Source organism: Morchella importuna (genome assembly GCF_003444635.1).
Source record: "Morchella importuna strain M04M26 chromosome Unknown Morimp01GS070, whole genome shotgun sequence".
In the NCBI taxonomy this organism is placed as follows: Eukaryota; Fungi; Ascomycota; class Pezizomycetes; order Pezizales; family Morchellaceae; genus Morchella; species Morchella importuna.
This window is the reverse complement of record NW_025763466.1, coordinates 37,856-54,127: the sequence shown is the minus strand read 5'-3', so window position 1 is coordinate 54,127 and position 16,272 is coordinate 37,856. Positions and strand designations below refer to the sequence as shown.

Sequence of the window (16,272 nt, the reverse complement as noted above, 5' to 3'; positions counted from 1 at the left end):
TGTGTACTTTACCTGACATAATCTGCACGGGGCCAGGGTTTTGTAGCATTTTGTCAACCTCTAGCCAGGCCCGCCAGAGCTCGTACCAGGGTCTTGCCAATAATTCCCGTCTCATCTTTGCCCACATCAACCCTATTATATGTAGGAAGGTTCGTGGTAAGACTATCAACCTCCTCATATGCTGGAGGTGAGGCCGAGGGCTCTGGTACGGAAGTGAGACTATGCATATTGGGATTGAGAACCAAATATTCAGTTGATCCGGGGGTCGGCAGGGCTAGGTCTTGCCACTTCAAGCTCTAGGAGAGGGCTTCTAAGAGATTTATAGGCCGTAGGAACTACTAGGAAAGGAGAGATGTGCCTCGGAGTATTAGGGTTTCTTGCTTGGCAAGGAGGATATATGATTAATGTGTTAGAGGGCAGTGACTGCAGGCAAGAATAGCGTTAATCGAGATAGTTTACGTGAATTCTGGGTCTACCGACAACTCAGATAACGTTATCTTCCGTGTTACCAACCTTGGAGCAGTGCTGAGGTAGTGATTTGTGCATGAACTAATTCGAGAATCCCAAATTTTATGACATCTCCGTGGGTCAGCAGCTTAGTTATTTAAGGTTGATAAATGGAGAGAAGGGAATTGGGGTACCGACATAGTATGTGTTGAATGCGAGATTCTTTTGACACGATGGCCGCTGGAGGCGTGGGCTGTCGTGACCATATCGATCATACGCAGGTGCTTGTCCAACGGTAGATCTTCATCCATAGAAATATGATGTTGAATTTGCTTTTCCGCGGGATAACCCATCAAAGCGATCGTACGGGTAAATATTGTGGCGTTCTCCCCGAAACCAGATTTGACCTTGAGAACCTGCTTACGATACCAGTAATCATAATAATGATTCGTTTCTTTGGCAACAGGCCTTCAAACCTGAAATATTGATGGATTCAAAACCGAAGGGATCTGGTGCTGGCTGGGTTCGAGGTCCTAGTGATATGTGGCGCCCTATATAATAATAGCAGGGTGAGTTTGCGATTTGGCCGTAAGTGTTGGGAATTAGATTTTAGAGATGGTTGGCTGTGGTAATAATCGGGGGTTCCTCTGGGGCGGGTGGGTTTTTTCACCGCTGTCACTTGAAGGTAATCACGTACTGGAGGAAATGGGAAATCATTGAGCCAGTGATCTAAACCCCCAAATTTCGATGCACCCTGGGCTTTTGCGTCGTTCACAGTAACCTGAAGATGGCCCGTAGGTCCTAATAAAGCTTTGTGAATTGGATAGCTTACTCTCACTGGATTTAATACACATGGCTATATATAGCCCTATATTCCTAGGGATATATTTAGAGTCTTGTTAGCTATATAAGTGATGATAATGACTATGACCTGTTTAATAGCAAGGAAAATCTCTAGAGTAGGCAAGTTGACGTAACGAAATTTTCGCTTTACACTAGAAAGCCCCCCTCTCAAGGTATCTCGGCTGGAGAGAGCTCCTAATCTTCCCAAGTCCTGTCTGATACACACCCGTTTTCACAATAGAGAACTCCGATATATGTGCACCCGCCTCGCCCTGAGCCCATATCACCACGCTAACTGTGTTTTCCCCTTGATAATTTAGTATACCTTCAGGTACAGGGAATAAATGTTGTGGCCCAAAGTTCCCAACTGTTGGTAGGTTAGCGGCGCAGCAATCATTAGTATACATAAATTGAAGGACTTACTGTATCGCCCGAACTGGTATCCGTTCACAAAAAACAAAACACGGGAGTCCGCCGAGGCAGTCAGATTGAATGACAAGGGGATATCATAACCAGGAGGCAGTTTCAGTTCAAACTCAGTACTGCAGATGGTGTAAGCAGAGAGAAAAAGAGATGCCTTGGTTTATAGGGGTGAACATACGTGTAAAACTGCACGCCAGCGGTTTCCGTGCCCTTGAACGGAGAGAGCGTCGGCCAAGAAGTCGTATCGACACCAGGTTGGTGAAAGCCTAGGTTCCACATATTAAAGATCTCGAGTATCAATAGAGAATCAATGCTGGACATTTTTTACCTTTTCGTTCGGCATATGTACCTCCTTCGTTGTAGGGTCCACGTGCTTTGTCCGCATACTAGATGAGGATTAAGGCAGTGTTAGTGGTGAGTTTGTAACCATGGGGTCGTTTCCTCTGATTACATACGTTTTCACCTCCGTGATTTCCTTGGATCTTCCAAGTGACAGCTGGTGTTGCACTCCCGAAATTGTAGTTCCAGATACCTCGCGGATTCTGTAAATTAGGCAAACGTTATTATATTATCGACGAAACAAGGGGTAGAGTTATTACTGTAATGCCGCCTGATTCGTTCTCATTGTATCCCATTTGTTGCTATCAACTTGTTTGTGAGTAATTCGCATTTACCAATGTTTGAAGAAATACTGACATAGATAATTGTCACTACATTCTCTGTCCCCGCTGCCAACTGGCTAAATGTGAATGTACTTTGACCACCATGACTGGAAGCTGATCCTGTATTAGAGCCAATAAAAATGTCGTTGAGCCAGACAGAATATCCGAATCCCCATCCACCTAGCATTTGAATGTAGAATTCGGTTTCGTTCCCGGTAGCGGTGAAGTGGCCCCTGTATAGTATATATCCTGTATGGAACTATAGGCCTTGATTAGCTGACATATATCTATTTAGGGTACGAAATTTTCTCTACCCCGTATGTTCCCGAGTAAAGATCCGTGGGAGTCGTTAAATTGCGGACTCCATTGACAGTTGTGGTGTTTGATGCGTCTACCCATTTCGAGTCATCGTAACCCGAGGTGACTTCCGGCAAACTGTCGATTGATTTCTATGATACATTGATGTCAGAAGAATCACTTAGAGATTAGTCCTGAAATGATGAGCGTACCCATTCCAGTTCGCTCAGAACAGGAATGTCGAGTTCCGGGCTAGCAAATGTGATTAACCCGATAAGACTGCCGGTGGCCGATCTAGTTGTACTGATTTCTTTGTCGTTCCATTTAATTGAGCTGATTTTGCTGGACGCAATCACCTCTATTGGAGCGGTAGCGTTGGTGTCTCCGGAAACATGAAGGGTTGAATCAATGATACAGGCATCACGAACAAGATAAGGCCCTTTGACAATGACATTTCCCTCTCCACCGCATGAGAGTGCCGAAACCCAGAATTTATACGCTTCAAACTTATCGAGGAGGTAAAGTTTGATATCTGGGCCGATTGACACAACGGATTGTCCAGTTGAGTTGTAGTTCAAGATAGCGGTGTCATTACTTATCTGCTTATCAAGAAGTGCGTTGCCTTCTAGAAGAGTTATATTAGGTGCTTTGCCAGGGAAGGTGAATGCAGTCTCGTGGATTTCTCCGGGTGAGCCATAGAGAACCGCAACGTAAGTATCGTCGATTTTCTGCCTGTATAGGTGTAAATAATGGGCACAGGATAATAGGTAAGAAGGGGAGAAGGCTCACCATGTGAAAAGCTCGGCAGAGGAGTAGAGCATGTTGTACGGCCCAAGTTTATAATCTGTTAAATAGATCTAGGAAAGGGGTTAGTAAGTTATACTATGAGGGAAGATTAGAACACCATGTACCCGCGAGTCTTTCCCTGGGAGGGTAAGAGTGCCTGAGAGCTGTGGAATAGTAATTTCCCCTTTACTTGTAGGAATCGTCAAATTAAATTGAGAAGTATTCGGCGATAACGGGCTTGAGTGTCTAAAAATGATGTGATTAGACCCTCCCACAGACTACAGTCATGCGCTATAGGTCGATTACCTCACAGTCCAAAAAGCGGTCTTATTACCAATTTCATCCTTTGTACACGAAACAACGACCTCAGTATTACTAGTATAAGAATTCGTCGACTTTACCAAAAGTCTGGTGGTTAGGAATGCAGGCGAGACAGCAAATAAATGTGCCTGGAGCTTCATCTCGGAATACTTCTCCCTGGTAATTGATCGATCTTCCGATATTGCGGTTACGAAGTCATATGTTGTGGGGGTTCTGTGGAATGAAAGATGACCCCAGTTTGTGCCGCCGTAAATCTGCGAAAAACAAGATGGTTAAACTTCCACTGTCCTCTGAAATTGGGGAGCTTTTGAGAATTACCATGTAAATGTTCATCGCTGTCACAGACATTGAGTATTGGTTCTTATACATGAGACGAAACACGAATGGATCCATAAATGAAGGACAGTTATTGTTGGCATCCGTCCATTGGGCATAGAACCCGCCGCCATTCTACGGTTTATGACATAAGGTTCAGCATTTATTTGACACGACGTTTGGACGCCTCTTACCTCTCCTAGAAAATGAGGATGTCCTGGAGCAAAGCTTAAATGCTTGTCCCAGTCCCCTTGGCTCAGTGCTCCGTTCCAGTTCGAACAAGCTAAACAATGTCAGTCACAATTAATTATACGGAGATATGCATTCCTTGTGCATACTGATTGGATATGTGTCATAGGTGTAGATATCAATAACCCCCGAGGTAGCATAGTAACCATTATGTGCAACGTCGTTATGAATGAGAGGAACATTGATACCAGCGTCGATGAAGGTCTCCCGAAGATATTCCATATATTGATTAGCCGGCCAGTCATATCCTGGCGCAGCTGCCACCGAGAGTTCGTTCTCTAGCTGGAGTAAAATAATCGGTCCCCCGTTTGTAATCTGGTGTGGCGCCAGTCGCCGGCTGATTTCATTGATGTACGGAGTTATTTGCTTGTAATAGGCCTCGTTGCTTACACGCCAGTAGATTCCCTCCGGGGCATGTTGGCGCCAGCCTGGAAAGCCACCGGCACTCAATTCTGAACGATGATGATGAGAATTAGAGTGTATAATTCAGGTGAGATACAATCCTTTTGTGACGATCTAGTTAAATTATATCGATTGGGGTCAACTCACCGGCATTGATATACGGCCCCGGCCGGACGATAACATATAGCCCTACTTTCTTTATTGCGTCGAAGAATGGCTCCCAGTTGAAGATACCATTGAAGTTGAAGACTCCCTGTTCGGCTTCAACTAGACCCCAGTGAACATATACCGAGACGGCATTGTACCCAAGTGCTTTCAATTTGTGCAGAATATCCAGCCAAAGGTCAATGACCGGGAGTCTAGGGTTAGGGTTTTAGCAGTGGTGCACAACTGCACATAGGGTGTGGGTGACAGCTTTGCATACCTCCAAGGGTGAAACTAAACACATAACATCGAGGGTTAATATGCATCTATATGGAGCGTTTTACCTATTTCGGGCGTTGGAATTTCACCTCTCCGCTATATACATAGAGCCTCTTTCCGTTCACCGACATCGAATATTTATCCCATGTAACCTTGAGATCCCAACATTAGCATAGTGAAAGTGAGACAACGCGTGCTAAGAAGGCGATATACATTTTCCTGTAGCCCATTCGTATCACGACTAAGTAGTAGTTTTGATGGGACGAGCGACTGGTTGGGGGGTGTGATATGGCAGTAAGAGCTTGTGATCAGGGATCCGAAGATCGCGAGTGTAACGAAAACGAAAGACTGCATCTGAACAGAGAGGGCCTGTAGCGTAGCCCATAATAAGCCCGCCGTGGTATCCTTTTGGTGGATTGATTGAGGCTATATATGTGGCATTACTTCCTACGTATGCGCATTAGATGTCAAGCTTTCTGCGCGATGTATAACACGTGCGCGGGACAGATGCCGGACCCCCCCGGTGCGATGTAGAAATCTTGATAGAATACAGATAGGATACTCACAAGATATAGAGAAAGGAACATGGAAATGTTTCCGGGAGAAATATGTATCCCGGGCCTTTTTTAGGAGCATGCAGTGGTTTGGCCGCTCTTGCATGGTTGTGCGGGTAGACACCCCGCAGATTCACCGTTACTCCGTGCAACCCCCGCTGATTACGCCGCTACCCGCATAACGCATGAAAACGGATGGTGCGTTCCCCCCGGGTCACCCACCATAATATATGGTCCCATTCTAGAAAAGTACTTACTTTTTTGGACGGCGACGGAGCGCAGCACAGTTCCATATGTGGTTACCTGACATCCGATCAAATGGGCTGCCTATGTTGCGGTGGGAACTATGTCCTAGATACTGGAAAAGTCAATTCAAGCTAAAAAGAGGCTCGCTGCATAATATATATGTTTGACTAGAATCTTAGCGGTGTTTTTCATCACGGAACGTCTTTGTTGCCTATAGACTATAGGTATTGACGTATGTATGTATTTATGCAGTGTGTCGTGATGCCGTTAATTAATTAGTTGCCCCATCAATCTATATGGATGTAGCTACTTTTTATGAATGCAGGCCAGTATCGGGTATAGGGAACATAATACATACAAGCGACTGCCCTATATTAATTCATATATCAAGAGAGGGCTCGAATGGCCCCTGGATATCCTGGGTCTAGATGCTTGGTACGGTGGAGAGGGACCATAGTATATATATAGGGACTAGGAGAGGGTTGAAGGCGATATAAATTGAGGGAGGAAATATAGAACTCTTTCGCAATATCTGCGTTGGGGGAAAATCCCGGCTCATCTGTACAGGTAGACCTGTATTGTGATTCCTACTGCCATAATATTTCTTCAAATAAGCTACATAAGCTAAATCAACAAAGTGTCACAATCTCGGTATCCTTGTTTCAAGAGTATGGTCAAAATGCTATCTGGAATAATGATGCATATAATGCTCACTGTAAAATTGTATCAAGCGAGGTGTCATGTTGGATCATATAAAGAGAGCCATTAAGCATAATAAGAAAAATCATTTTTCATCTTCCTGAGCGCCAGGCGCCAAACCATTGAGTCGCTTTGTCTGAAAGGAGGACTAAGGTGATGGTTAATATAATTATATAAGAGACTAGTAGCTAAAAATGAACACTCGGAAGCACTACCTATGAATATCAAGACACAAACTTGTGGAATAGGCCATGATCCGCCTCCTGAGGAGTAGAGGGCGCTTGTTGAAGATACCTCGGACATGGCGAAGAAGACTACCGCCGGGGTAAATCGAAGACCCACGCATATCCAGTCGTAGACATCCAAACGACGTCGCACAAGAATTGCAAATACGCCGTACATGATAAAGACAACTCCTAGGGAAAGGAAGAAGTATTTAAAGACCAGGTCGAAAAGCTGCCTGAATCCGCTGAACCTGTCGCCAGAGTCCTCGGGCTTCCGATACGGGAACTTGAATCCGTAAAACTCACTGAGATAGTAAGCGAGCTTTGCAACTAGTGCATTATACAGGTCGTTGTATGCTTCCATGAACTCACGATCCCCATCTTGTAGAACGGAATTGTACATAAAGGTTTCCAGCTCATTCGTCCAATTCGTAACAATTGGCCACTCCTTGAGAACCGTCTTGGCGTAATCATCGTTGTAGAAAAGGGCAAACGCATCGTTGAACTGGTCTATCATGTGGGATCGATTATTTGGCCTCGTAGGTCCAGTAAACTTCCCCATCATATCGTCGGCCATGAGCTCGTAATTTCTCAGAGTGGCGAGCTGTCGTAGACCCTCAACAGAGAGTACGATGGCTAGATGGAATGGAAAGTGGAGAAGGGTCCAAAGCTGTTGTCTGAACCTCCCGTAATAGATTTTCATTGGATTGAAATCGAAGTAGAACATCCAATATAGATACTGTGTCATAAAGAATTATTAGCCGTAGAATATTATAGTAGTCCCTCGTAACATGGTCACACTAGGATAATTGCAACACGGATGGAATGGTGAGCGGTGAGGTAGGCCAGGCATAAGAGCTAGAGTGAAACGTCGGCAAAAGAAAATGATGGTGGGAAATGAAAACACACAATTAAAGCAATTGAAGAGGATACCACTCCAAGGGTAGTCCAGGTCCAACCGAATCCCTTGACAATTGTGTTTATGGCCTTTAACATGACGATGATGCCCTCCCCCAAGATAATCAAAGTCAACAGTCCCATTCGCTCAATTAAATGGGTCCTTTTAAAACTAACACATCCCCATATCGACGATGTAGTGATGACAGATATCACTTCAAAGGCTGCCATTATATACCTAGAAAGTACGGCAAGTGTCAGCAAACGTGTGCCAAGAGGGGTTTCAAAAGAGTGGTCTTGTACCAGGATAGGTAGTATTTCTCGGTGTGGCCATGACGGAATGAGAAATAAATCTAGATTAGATCAGCGCCTGGCGGACTTAAGGATGTGAGGACTTAAAGGCACAAGATCAATAGGCAAGCTCAAATTTGGGTCTAAACCGAGCTCATTTTTGATCCGCTTCTTCTGAAGTCTCTCAGTACGCGGCACTATGGGGGGATTATATCTTACACCGAGATAGACAGAAGCTGAAATAATCATGACCGTGCCATGAATAGCAAGCGGAACGATAGTTCTCGGTTTTGACCTCCCGAAATACATGACAACAAAATACTGGATACTCAGAATAAATCTTGAGAACATAAGAGTGAGGGTCATCGTCCTCAAAGCGGTGATGGTAATATCGTCGTCCGGACTGAATGGATCCCATGTTGTTGAGACTGACGCAAATGCACCCATTACCGCAAAGTGAAGGGCTTTGCATATCCTCTCGTAAACCGAGTCAACGGAAAATCTCACATCCAGAAGTGTAACATGGAGCCAGGTAAACCATAAGATGATAAAGTATAGAATATAGGAAGAAAGCGCTGTCACGATGATATTAGCAAGCTATTGAGGTTGTTTCACTAAGCCTAAGAGTGGAATTACTTTTGGATTCAGTGATATAGTGCACTGATGTTACGGTTGTTAGATTTGCAACAAAGAATAAATCGTAGAATAACTCAATCGGTGTGGCTTCCTCAACCTCCTCGGCTTCAGCGGTATCCTCAGTTTTCTTCTCTTCCGGTTTCTTCATAGGCCCATCTGCAGGTCCAATTACATCTTCAGTAGAAGCACCCCGCTTATCTTGGGGTGACTGAAGTGTCATTATTGGTTGATCATGGTTTGAAAGATTTGGATGAGTACGGAGTTTTGCGAAAGGATTCGCTATCCAAGGAAGCTGAGCTGCTCGTCTCTGGCGCGCTCTCTGCCTGTTCGGTAAAAGAATACAAAATTAGCAGAAATACACACATGTATCATCAGATTGCATCATGCAGGCGGAACCTACTGCCTGAATTCTGCTGGTGTCATTGCCAATTCTTATTTGGAAAGGAGCTTGGGTAGCTATGTTGAGCGAGGGATAGGCTTGAGTTGGGTATTTGGGGGGGGGGGGGGGGGTAGTTACCGCCTTAAATCAAAGTTTCCTCGACTTATCACGAATTGGCTTATATGCCTGGATGTAACATCAATGTAACCGCGATTTAACTGTGTAAGTTGAACTACGTATACATCAACTATAGGAAGGCGTATGTTTATCGTCGTATGAACCTTGCTATCGTATTCGGGAACATGCATTGGTGTACCCTTGACTGGCCATATGTGATACGCTGTGCGGGAGTGTTCCTGATACACGGTAGTGGGACGAATGCTTCGAGATAATTACACTGAGAGCGGATGCGCCGGGATGGAGGAAGGTATTTGAATCGATGAGCCTATTTACCCAGAGTTGTACGTTCTTATGAGACATGGCTCCATATTACCTGGAAATCGAGGAAGCGGGAGTTCAGCACTTGTGTAGCATTTAAACGGAATCTCAAAAGCCTATGCAGGGGGCCGAAGTACAGCACCATACGAAATAGAAGGTCGACTGGCTTCTAGAAACAAAAGCGCACGTATAGAGATGTCTTGGGGGTAGGGATTTCTTGAAAGAATCCTATGGTGTCTACAACGGCGTCGCCGATAGACCTAATGTCATACGTGGGTCAGAGAAATGCAATGTCTTAAATTTCGCCGGCAGATGATATGAGGGGCACAACAGGACATTCGAGTCATTTCACATTGTGCTCAATAGGCTGAGTCATGTGGCTAACTGGTAGTCTGTGAGTTGTTTTTGTTCTCCTCTACCAAGTAAAATCCTCGATCTTACTCACCGAAATAGGATAGACTGACTTTTCCAATATCTACGGGGGGGGGGGGGCACCCCAAGGTCTCCCAAGTTTGTGTGGATTATCAGGGTTTAGCAGCGTTCTGTTTTTATTTCCGGTGATTTTCTCCGATATACATATCTGGGTCTCGATGAAATATGTATGTATATGTGGTGCGTGCAAGGCATAGTTTATACATGATAGGCCAACTACATACTTACCTGTTTAAACCTAGTATACATGTGGATGGCCACATATCGCTAATCATTACTGCTGTTGGACGTGTCACGTTATATGGACAAATAATTAGTCTTGGAGTCGTCAATCTGATGACAGACGGAAGAGGGAACCCCATACACTTAAGATATATAGTATGCATGCACTGGAGTAGGTTCTCTTATGGTTACGGGGAATCCGGATGGCTCGAGGCAAACGTCAATGACTCGATCAGTAAACTGACGCCCTATGAGGCGTGACGTCACATGATGTCCACGTAGGCTATAACCTCAGGGCTCAAGTTCGGGATCTTCGCCGGTCTTTGCGGCTTTGAGAGAGCGCGGGGTTGGAAGGCGTTAGGAAAAGCGGAGATAATTTGCTGATTCACAATCTAGTGCGGTAGTGGGAAAGAATAGCGCGAAATCAAGTTTTAGGCCAGCTTGGCTATGAAAGGGTTCTAGCTACGAAGGGGTTCTGTTGAATTTGGAAGCTGGTTTATCTCTATCTGAATGCTTCATGACTCTTAAAATGTGTGTCGTGCTAAGGTAGCTAGGGGTTGTTTTGCTGTTAATGCGCGGATGTTTTGTTATCCAGGTATACTTAATTTCTCACAAGGGTGGTGAAATAAAAATTTGTTTCCACACACGCTAACAGAGTTAGAAAATGGACTGATCGAATAAAAGCAATGATTTCAGAGTAGAGATTTTGAAAATAGGAATAAATTTTTTATTTTTATTTTGTAGCTTTATAATTTAGGTATGTAGCAAATACTTGTACTGTAGTATTTCGATATTTATCAAGTGGGCCTTCAAAGATAAAAGTTAACCTTGATCAATGATAATTAGCGCGAAGTTACAATTGATGTCCCGCTGATATTCTTTAGTATTAATAAGTGTACGGAAAGGGGCTCAAGCCTATTGGCGTGGGCACTGGAGCTACGAAAGGCGCTGGATCATAGAACATCATTCGGTCATGGTTAATCACTCGCTTCTTCAACTTGTCGCCTCTGTTCCGTGTGGGCATGAAAGTGTGGACGTAGATTGTAGTGTGCGACAACAAGTAGCTACTTAAGTGGGGGTGTCGAACCGGACTATCTTAGTTGACCGATAAAACCTTTGGGATGCGCGGTAGTAGACTGACTTATAAGGACCATAGACATCGATCCTGTAGGTTCCTCAGCCTAGACCCCAAACTCTGACCGGTATGTAAGGCGTGCTGTGTTCCAATGGCTAATAGATGACTAAACTAATCGATGACAAGAGATGCTTGATGTATTAGAAAGACTAAGAGAATTTCGAGTTTTATCTCGCTTAATGACACACCTATGTCTTGCCATGAGTCCACAGTTTTGCCATACGTAGCCGATAATAAATGTAGTCGTATCCTACGCGACAGTGCCCGGAGAATCCTAACCCTAACCCTGTGCCGATAGAGGCGCAGTGAGATAAGGCGTACTATCCTATTAGTGTAGGGAAAAGTATATCGCTAAGCCCTTCCAATGGCCTATATGATAATGGATACCAATGGCTCATCTTGCGCAGATATATCTATGAACCACGATGCCCAGGGGGGGCACCAAGGCATCTCAAATGTGCGGCAGATGGTGTTGGGCAAAGAACAACGAAACCCAACAGGAGGTGACTACAACTGTTTAAGAGTTCATAATTGCTTATTTTTTTTGTATTATATCTACTCAATCGCTCAGCGGAGTGGTAAGGCTGAATATACACTTTCTCTCGTTACCTATTTCTTTGAGTAATTTTTTCTTAATCTAGTTTTTCTCTATTCTGTTAAGCGTTCGATCTATGAAACAATTTGATTATTCTTCAAAGAAGCAGTATCTATGAATACCATGACTGCGTTTCATACTACATTATCTCCAAAGGAAGACCAAACGCGGTTTGTGATTTTCCATTTTAGCCTTAGTTGAAAGGTTGAATTAGAGCAGTTGGAAACGTGAGAAAGGAAACATGAATATTATAACATGACTACACTTTAAAGCAGATCTGGTCCCTGATTATCAATAGTACAGTAGCGGTAATACAGAGGATTGGTAACGCAATCGCGCAAAATAAAATAAGAAACGTTGTACCTAGACGAATCTCTAGCATAAGAACCGACAAGAGACGTTTGAGCCCGTGTGGGATCCCCCGAGGTTCTAAGATTTTAATCTTAAGGTTCATAGCGGCGAAAGCCGTGAAGCCTAAGAACTGACCGTAGAAAATCTAAATGAACAGCCAATATTTGCCCAGAATGGCGCCTTCCGGTCGTGGTTTAGGATGTAAGGAAACTGTGGTATCCATGGGAATAAACAATTCGGCCTGCTTGACATCGCGCTTTCCATACATCATCGAGATGATAACTATGTATGGTGCTGCGACTGCGAGAAGTATGAGGAGTGAACAAAGGCAAATCAGCAAGTATTCTTTCTACACCCTATGTCAGCGACAGATCCCTCTGGCAATGCGACTATATTACTCAGAATCTTGGATCAGGAACTCCCAACATATTTGCGTGGTCCTGTCGTAACAGTCTCTCCGTAAACAATTCCGACTGCCCCGCCGAGCTTTTGTTCCAACTCCTCTTGATCCTTCATATATGGAACTCTCGGGAGGCCGTATGTGTGCACTACGACATGCAGCCCAAGCCTTCTACGGCTGTGGGTCTCTTGGGACCACCGTAGAATACTAGAAACATTGCTGGGTACGTAGGCTCGAAGAGGGCTACCAGTAGATTGATTAACGACATGATTAAATATGGTATGACGGCGAACGAATAGCTACCAACACCGAAATTCGAAATTTGGTCCCCACTGACATTATATATATAGAGCTGATAGGAACCATAAATAATCTGGCCGATTGCCGCAAGATACGTGATAATATTGTAATTATATGCCAGTTTGGGTAATTCTGACTGCTGGTTTTGCTTTTCTCGGCAGGTCTCTCCGTGGTAGTTAAATATTGAAGGCGTCAAGGTTTTGGATTTGGGGAGATTGACGTTGAGCAAGGGAAAGACCTCAAAGTCTGTTGGGACCTTTATTAAACGGCACGCCGCATAATCCCTGGTGCTAGACCCAACGGGTGTAGGCCCACTTGTCTCGGAAATCGGGTCGGGGTCAGTTGATGTAAATCCGGGCTCCACGGGACTATCGCTGGGCAGCACGTTGTGGGCAGGGCGACCAGCTATTTGGCCTGAAGGGTGGAACGGTGTGCCCATGCCTAAGTAATTCCTCAACGATAAACAACACCCAGCTAGTACCCAGGGCTCTGCACCGGGTGTTCGCCATTTATTTCGATTAATATAGGATCTATTTCCTGCCCACTATCGTTAGCAGTGGATCCACTGTTTTCGAACGGCCCAGGTTTTAATTTTCATACGAGTCTTGATCAACTTCAAGCCGCAAGGGAAACCGGGTGACTTTCGTCCGGGTTTCCGGTCCGTCTCTATTTTCATTTTCTTCAATTCGGGTTTCCTTCGGCTCTTGGATCATGCACAGTGCTCCTGCTCTAAGAGTAGTCTCTAGAGGGCTCCGCTCGCCATACGAGAATCGATATATCGAGAGGACTGCGCTTGCAGCCTCTAGAAGTGGGAAACACATAGCTATGATTATATCAACACACCTTTTTACTCCACCTGTGCCTGGCCTCGATCTGACGGTCACCGCATGAAGCACAAAATTGAAGAAAACGAATTTGACAATGTCAAACCAGTCAGTGGGTCGGCAGACTGTGCTTCCTTTCGGAGCAGTGATATGGGGTGTCGTTGAGTTCATGAAGAATGTGTGTGATACTTTGGATTTGAGCCCATCGTTCTTGTTTCATGATGCAACGTGCGCGGCGCGAAATATAAAAGTGAAGCTCGACCCAGAGTATCTCAACTTCGCTTTATAGTGCGACGGAATTATTTCGCTGTGAGGGTTGAGCGGGGGGTTAAGATGGTTGGATAAAGGTCTTGAAAATTTGGGTATTGACTCGAAGGGATACAGCCAGCAAAAGTTGCAGGAGCGTTTGAATGCTTAGCTTGTCTAGTTTTCAATCGATAGGTGCCATAATACAGTCGCAAATCGATATGCCGGATCTGAAATCGCCGGATCTCTTGCTATTCCGTACGAAATCCTCTGGAATATTAATTTTTTTTACTGCAAAATCGATTTGCTATCCCAGATTTTTTTGCTATCCCATACGAAATCCTTCGAATCTTGGCAATCCGGCATATCGAGTCGTGACTCTAGTAGAATCACATCGCGGGTACTCTATCTATCGTGAGTTAAGCATATACACTTTTCACAACAGGTATCACTGTTGAGTATGTATTGGTTCCAGACCTCGCGTCAAGATGTTGCTGCCGTGCTGTGCGGGGTGCTGAAACCTTATGTGATGTGCCGCGCCGCTGCAGCTCGACCAAGGCGGCTTTCGGGCTCTATACATTTAAGCCATTTATCCCCGGTAAAACCTAGACAAACCTATCTTGGTCATCGATATATGATATATCTCGGGATACGAAGAAGTCATCTTTCACCGCCGCGCGCTTCCCCGCTAGATTCATACGGTGCCCAAGAGCTCGAGGAGCGAATCGGTGTTGTCGATTCCGTAGACGACCTCGATCTGGTGGATTGACCATTGACCTTCGCTCCTTGGGGGAACCTTTGCGTTGCTGGGTTCTGTTTCTCATAGGGCGTTGGGACGGGCGATATTCCCAATAGAAAGAGTCCCGTCAAGGTCAAAGATGAAATATACCATGGCTTATCCCTTGGACGAATGAGACATTGGAATATCTCTCTCATGCATTAGCGTGCTCTATAAAGGAAGTGATTGACTGAACTTAAGGCAGCATCCTGCGAAGTATACGGCATACCAGCGTAATATAAAGACTAGCTAACGCAGCAAGCTGTTTGCCCAAATATTTTCTCACCAAAATATGGAGATCATATGATATATATGCATGAGAGAGACTTTCCAATGTCTCATTCGTCTAAGGGAAACCGGAAACGCATGATCACTAGGAATCAAAAACCTAGCCAGTAGTGCGAGTGAAGACATATCACAAAACATGATTTCCGAGGGGGAGAATTGTGCCAATAGAGCTAGAGCTCCGCTCTATGAGAGAAGAAATGTTACGTAATAGTGCTACTCACGTCATCACAGTTGTCATGATCGGTTTGTGAATTCATTATCTGACAAATGGGATATCCCCTGGATGTTCAAGACATTTGAGAAATCTCTCTCATGCATTAGTGTGGTCTATGATCCAGGAAGTGATTGACCTCAAATAAAGCATCGCCGTGAGAAGTTTATGGCACATCATCGTACGCAAGCGCAGGAAGCTGTTTGCCCGGATGTTTTCTCACCCAAATATTGAGACCATATGATATGTACAATACCATGGATGAGAGAGATTTCACAAATGCCTTGAACATCAAAGGGATAGGATAGGTTCGGGGGATACGTCACCGTTGTGTATTAATCTTGGTATTGACAAAGGTAAAGTCGGAGATGAATCCAAAGAGATATATAGGTAACGCAACAGTGTACGGCGGTGAACGGACCGTCACTGTCCCTAAATTTGTCTACTATGTACCTACTCGTGTGTTAATATTTAAAAGGTCGGAATTCTGTGTGGGGATTTTTACTCGCCGGACTTTTTCTTATGTCCAGCGAGCCTCTTCCCGATTGGGCCTAGTGCAAAGCGCCCTATACAACGGGTAAACATCACGGCGCCGTGAGAAAACGAGGGCTGTCGACCATTACGACGGCTATCTATCACTAGGCAGTTGGCAGTTAGCTAAGCGTCAGCAAACAAGATCAATAGTAACCTACTCACCCAGACCTCTTATGTATAGAGGGGAAAATGCCCTGGTTGTGGTATATATTGATGACATGAGATGGAGGATGGTGATGTGATAAATTAAGTGAGCGATGGGGTGTGTGTGTTTATATCTTGTTTTAGATAGCGAAACTCCTGTCATTCTATGTTTTTCGTTTTGGATAGTTCGGGTATGTAAATCAGGACAATGCCATGGTGGTACATATAGTTCATCACTTGTTCTGCGTAGGTCGAGGGTCAACGTTGTAGACCGCTGTAG

General features: G+C 44.6%; 3 protein-coding genes across 3 annotated transcripts; all 3 read right to left on the bottom strand.

Moving 5' to 3' along the window:
* Window positions 1-980: 980 nt before the first annotated feature.
* LAJ45_11483 (uncharacterized protein) lies at window positions 981-5,522 on the bottom strand (the record flags this gene model as incomplete). Its single annotated transcript, XM_046120990.1, has 21 exons — window positions 981-998; window positions 1,145-1,248; window positions 1,517-1,657; window positions 1,714-1,832; window positions 1,892-1,979; window positions 2,042-2,099; window positions 2,169-2,255; window positions 2,313-2,354; window positions 2,410-2,634; window positions 2,690-2,824; window positions 2,885-3,404; window positions 3,462-3,529; window positions 3,584-3,704; window positions 3,765-4,033; window positions 4,098-4,229; window positions 4,289-4,377; window positions 4,433-4,795; window positions 4,893-5,104; window positions 5,170-5,183; window positions 5,258-5,320; window positions 5,382-5,522. The coding sequence occupies 21 exons, from the start codon at window positions 5,520-5,522 to the stop codon at window positions 981-983; spliced, it is 3,009 nt and encodes a 1,002-aa protein (XP_045965812.1).
* Window positions 5,523-6,752: 1,230 nt separating this feature from the next.
* LAJ45_11482 (uncharacterized protein) lies at window positions 6,753-7,594 on the bottom strand (the record flags this gene model as incomplete). Its single annotated transcript, XM_046120989.1, has 2 exons — window positions 6,753-6,815; window positions 6,905-7,594. The coding sequence occupies 2 exons, from the start codon at window positions 7,592-7,594 to the stop codon at window positions 6,753-6,755; spliced, it is 753 nt and encodes a 250-aa protein (XP_045965811.1).
* A 557-nt stretch (window positions 7,595-8,151) lies between these two features.
* On the bottom strand, window positions 8,152-8,935 carry LAJ45_11481 (uncharacterized protein; the record flags this gene model as incomplete). The annotated part of the gene is made up of 2 exons (XM_046120988.1): window positions 8,152-8,654; window positions 8,716-8,935. 2 exons carry the CDS (start codon window positions 8,933-8,935, stop codon window positions 8,152-8,154), a joined length of 723 nt encoding a protein of 240 aa, XP_045965810.1.
* Window positions 8,936-16,272: the final 7,337 nt, after the last annotated feature.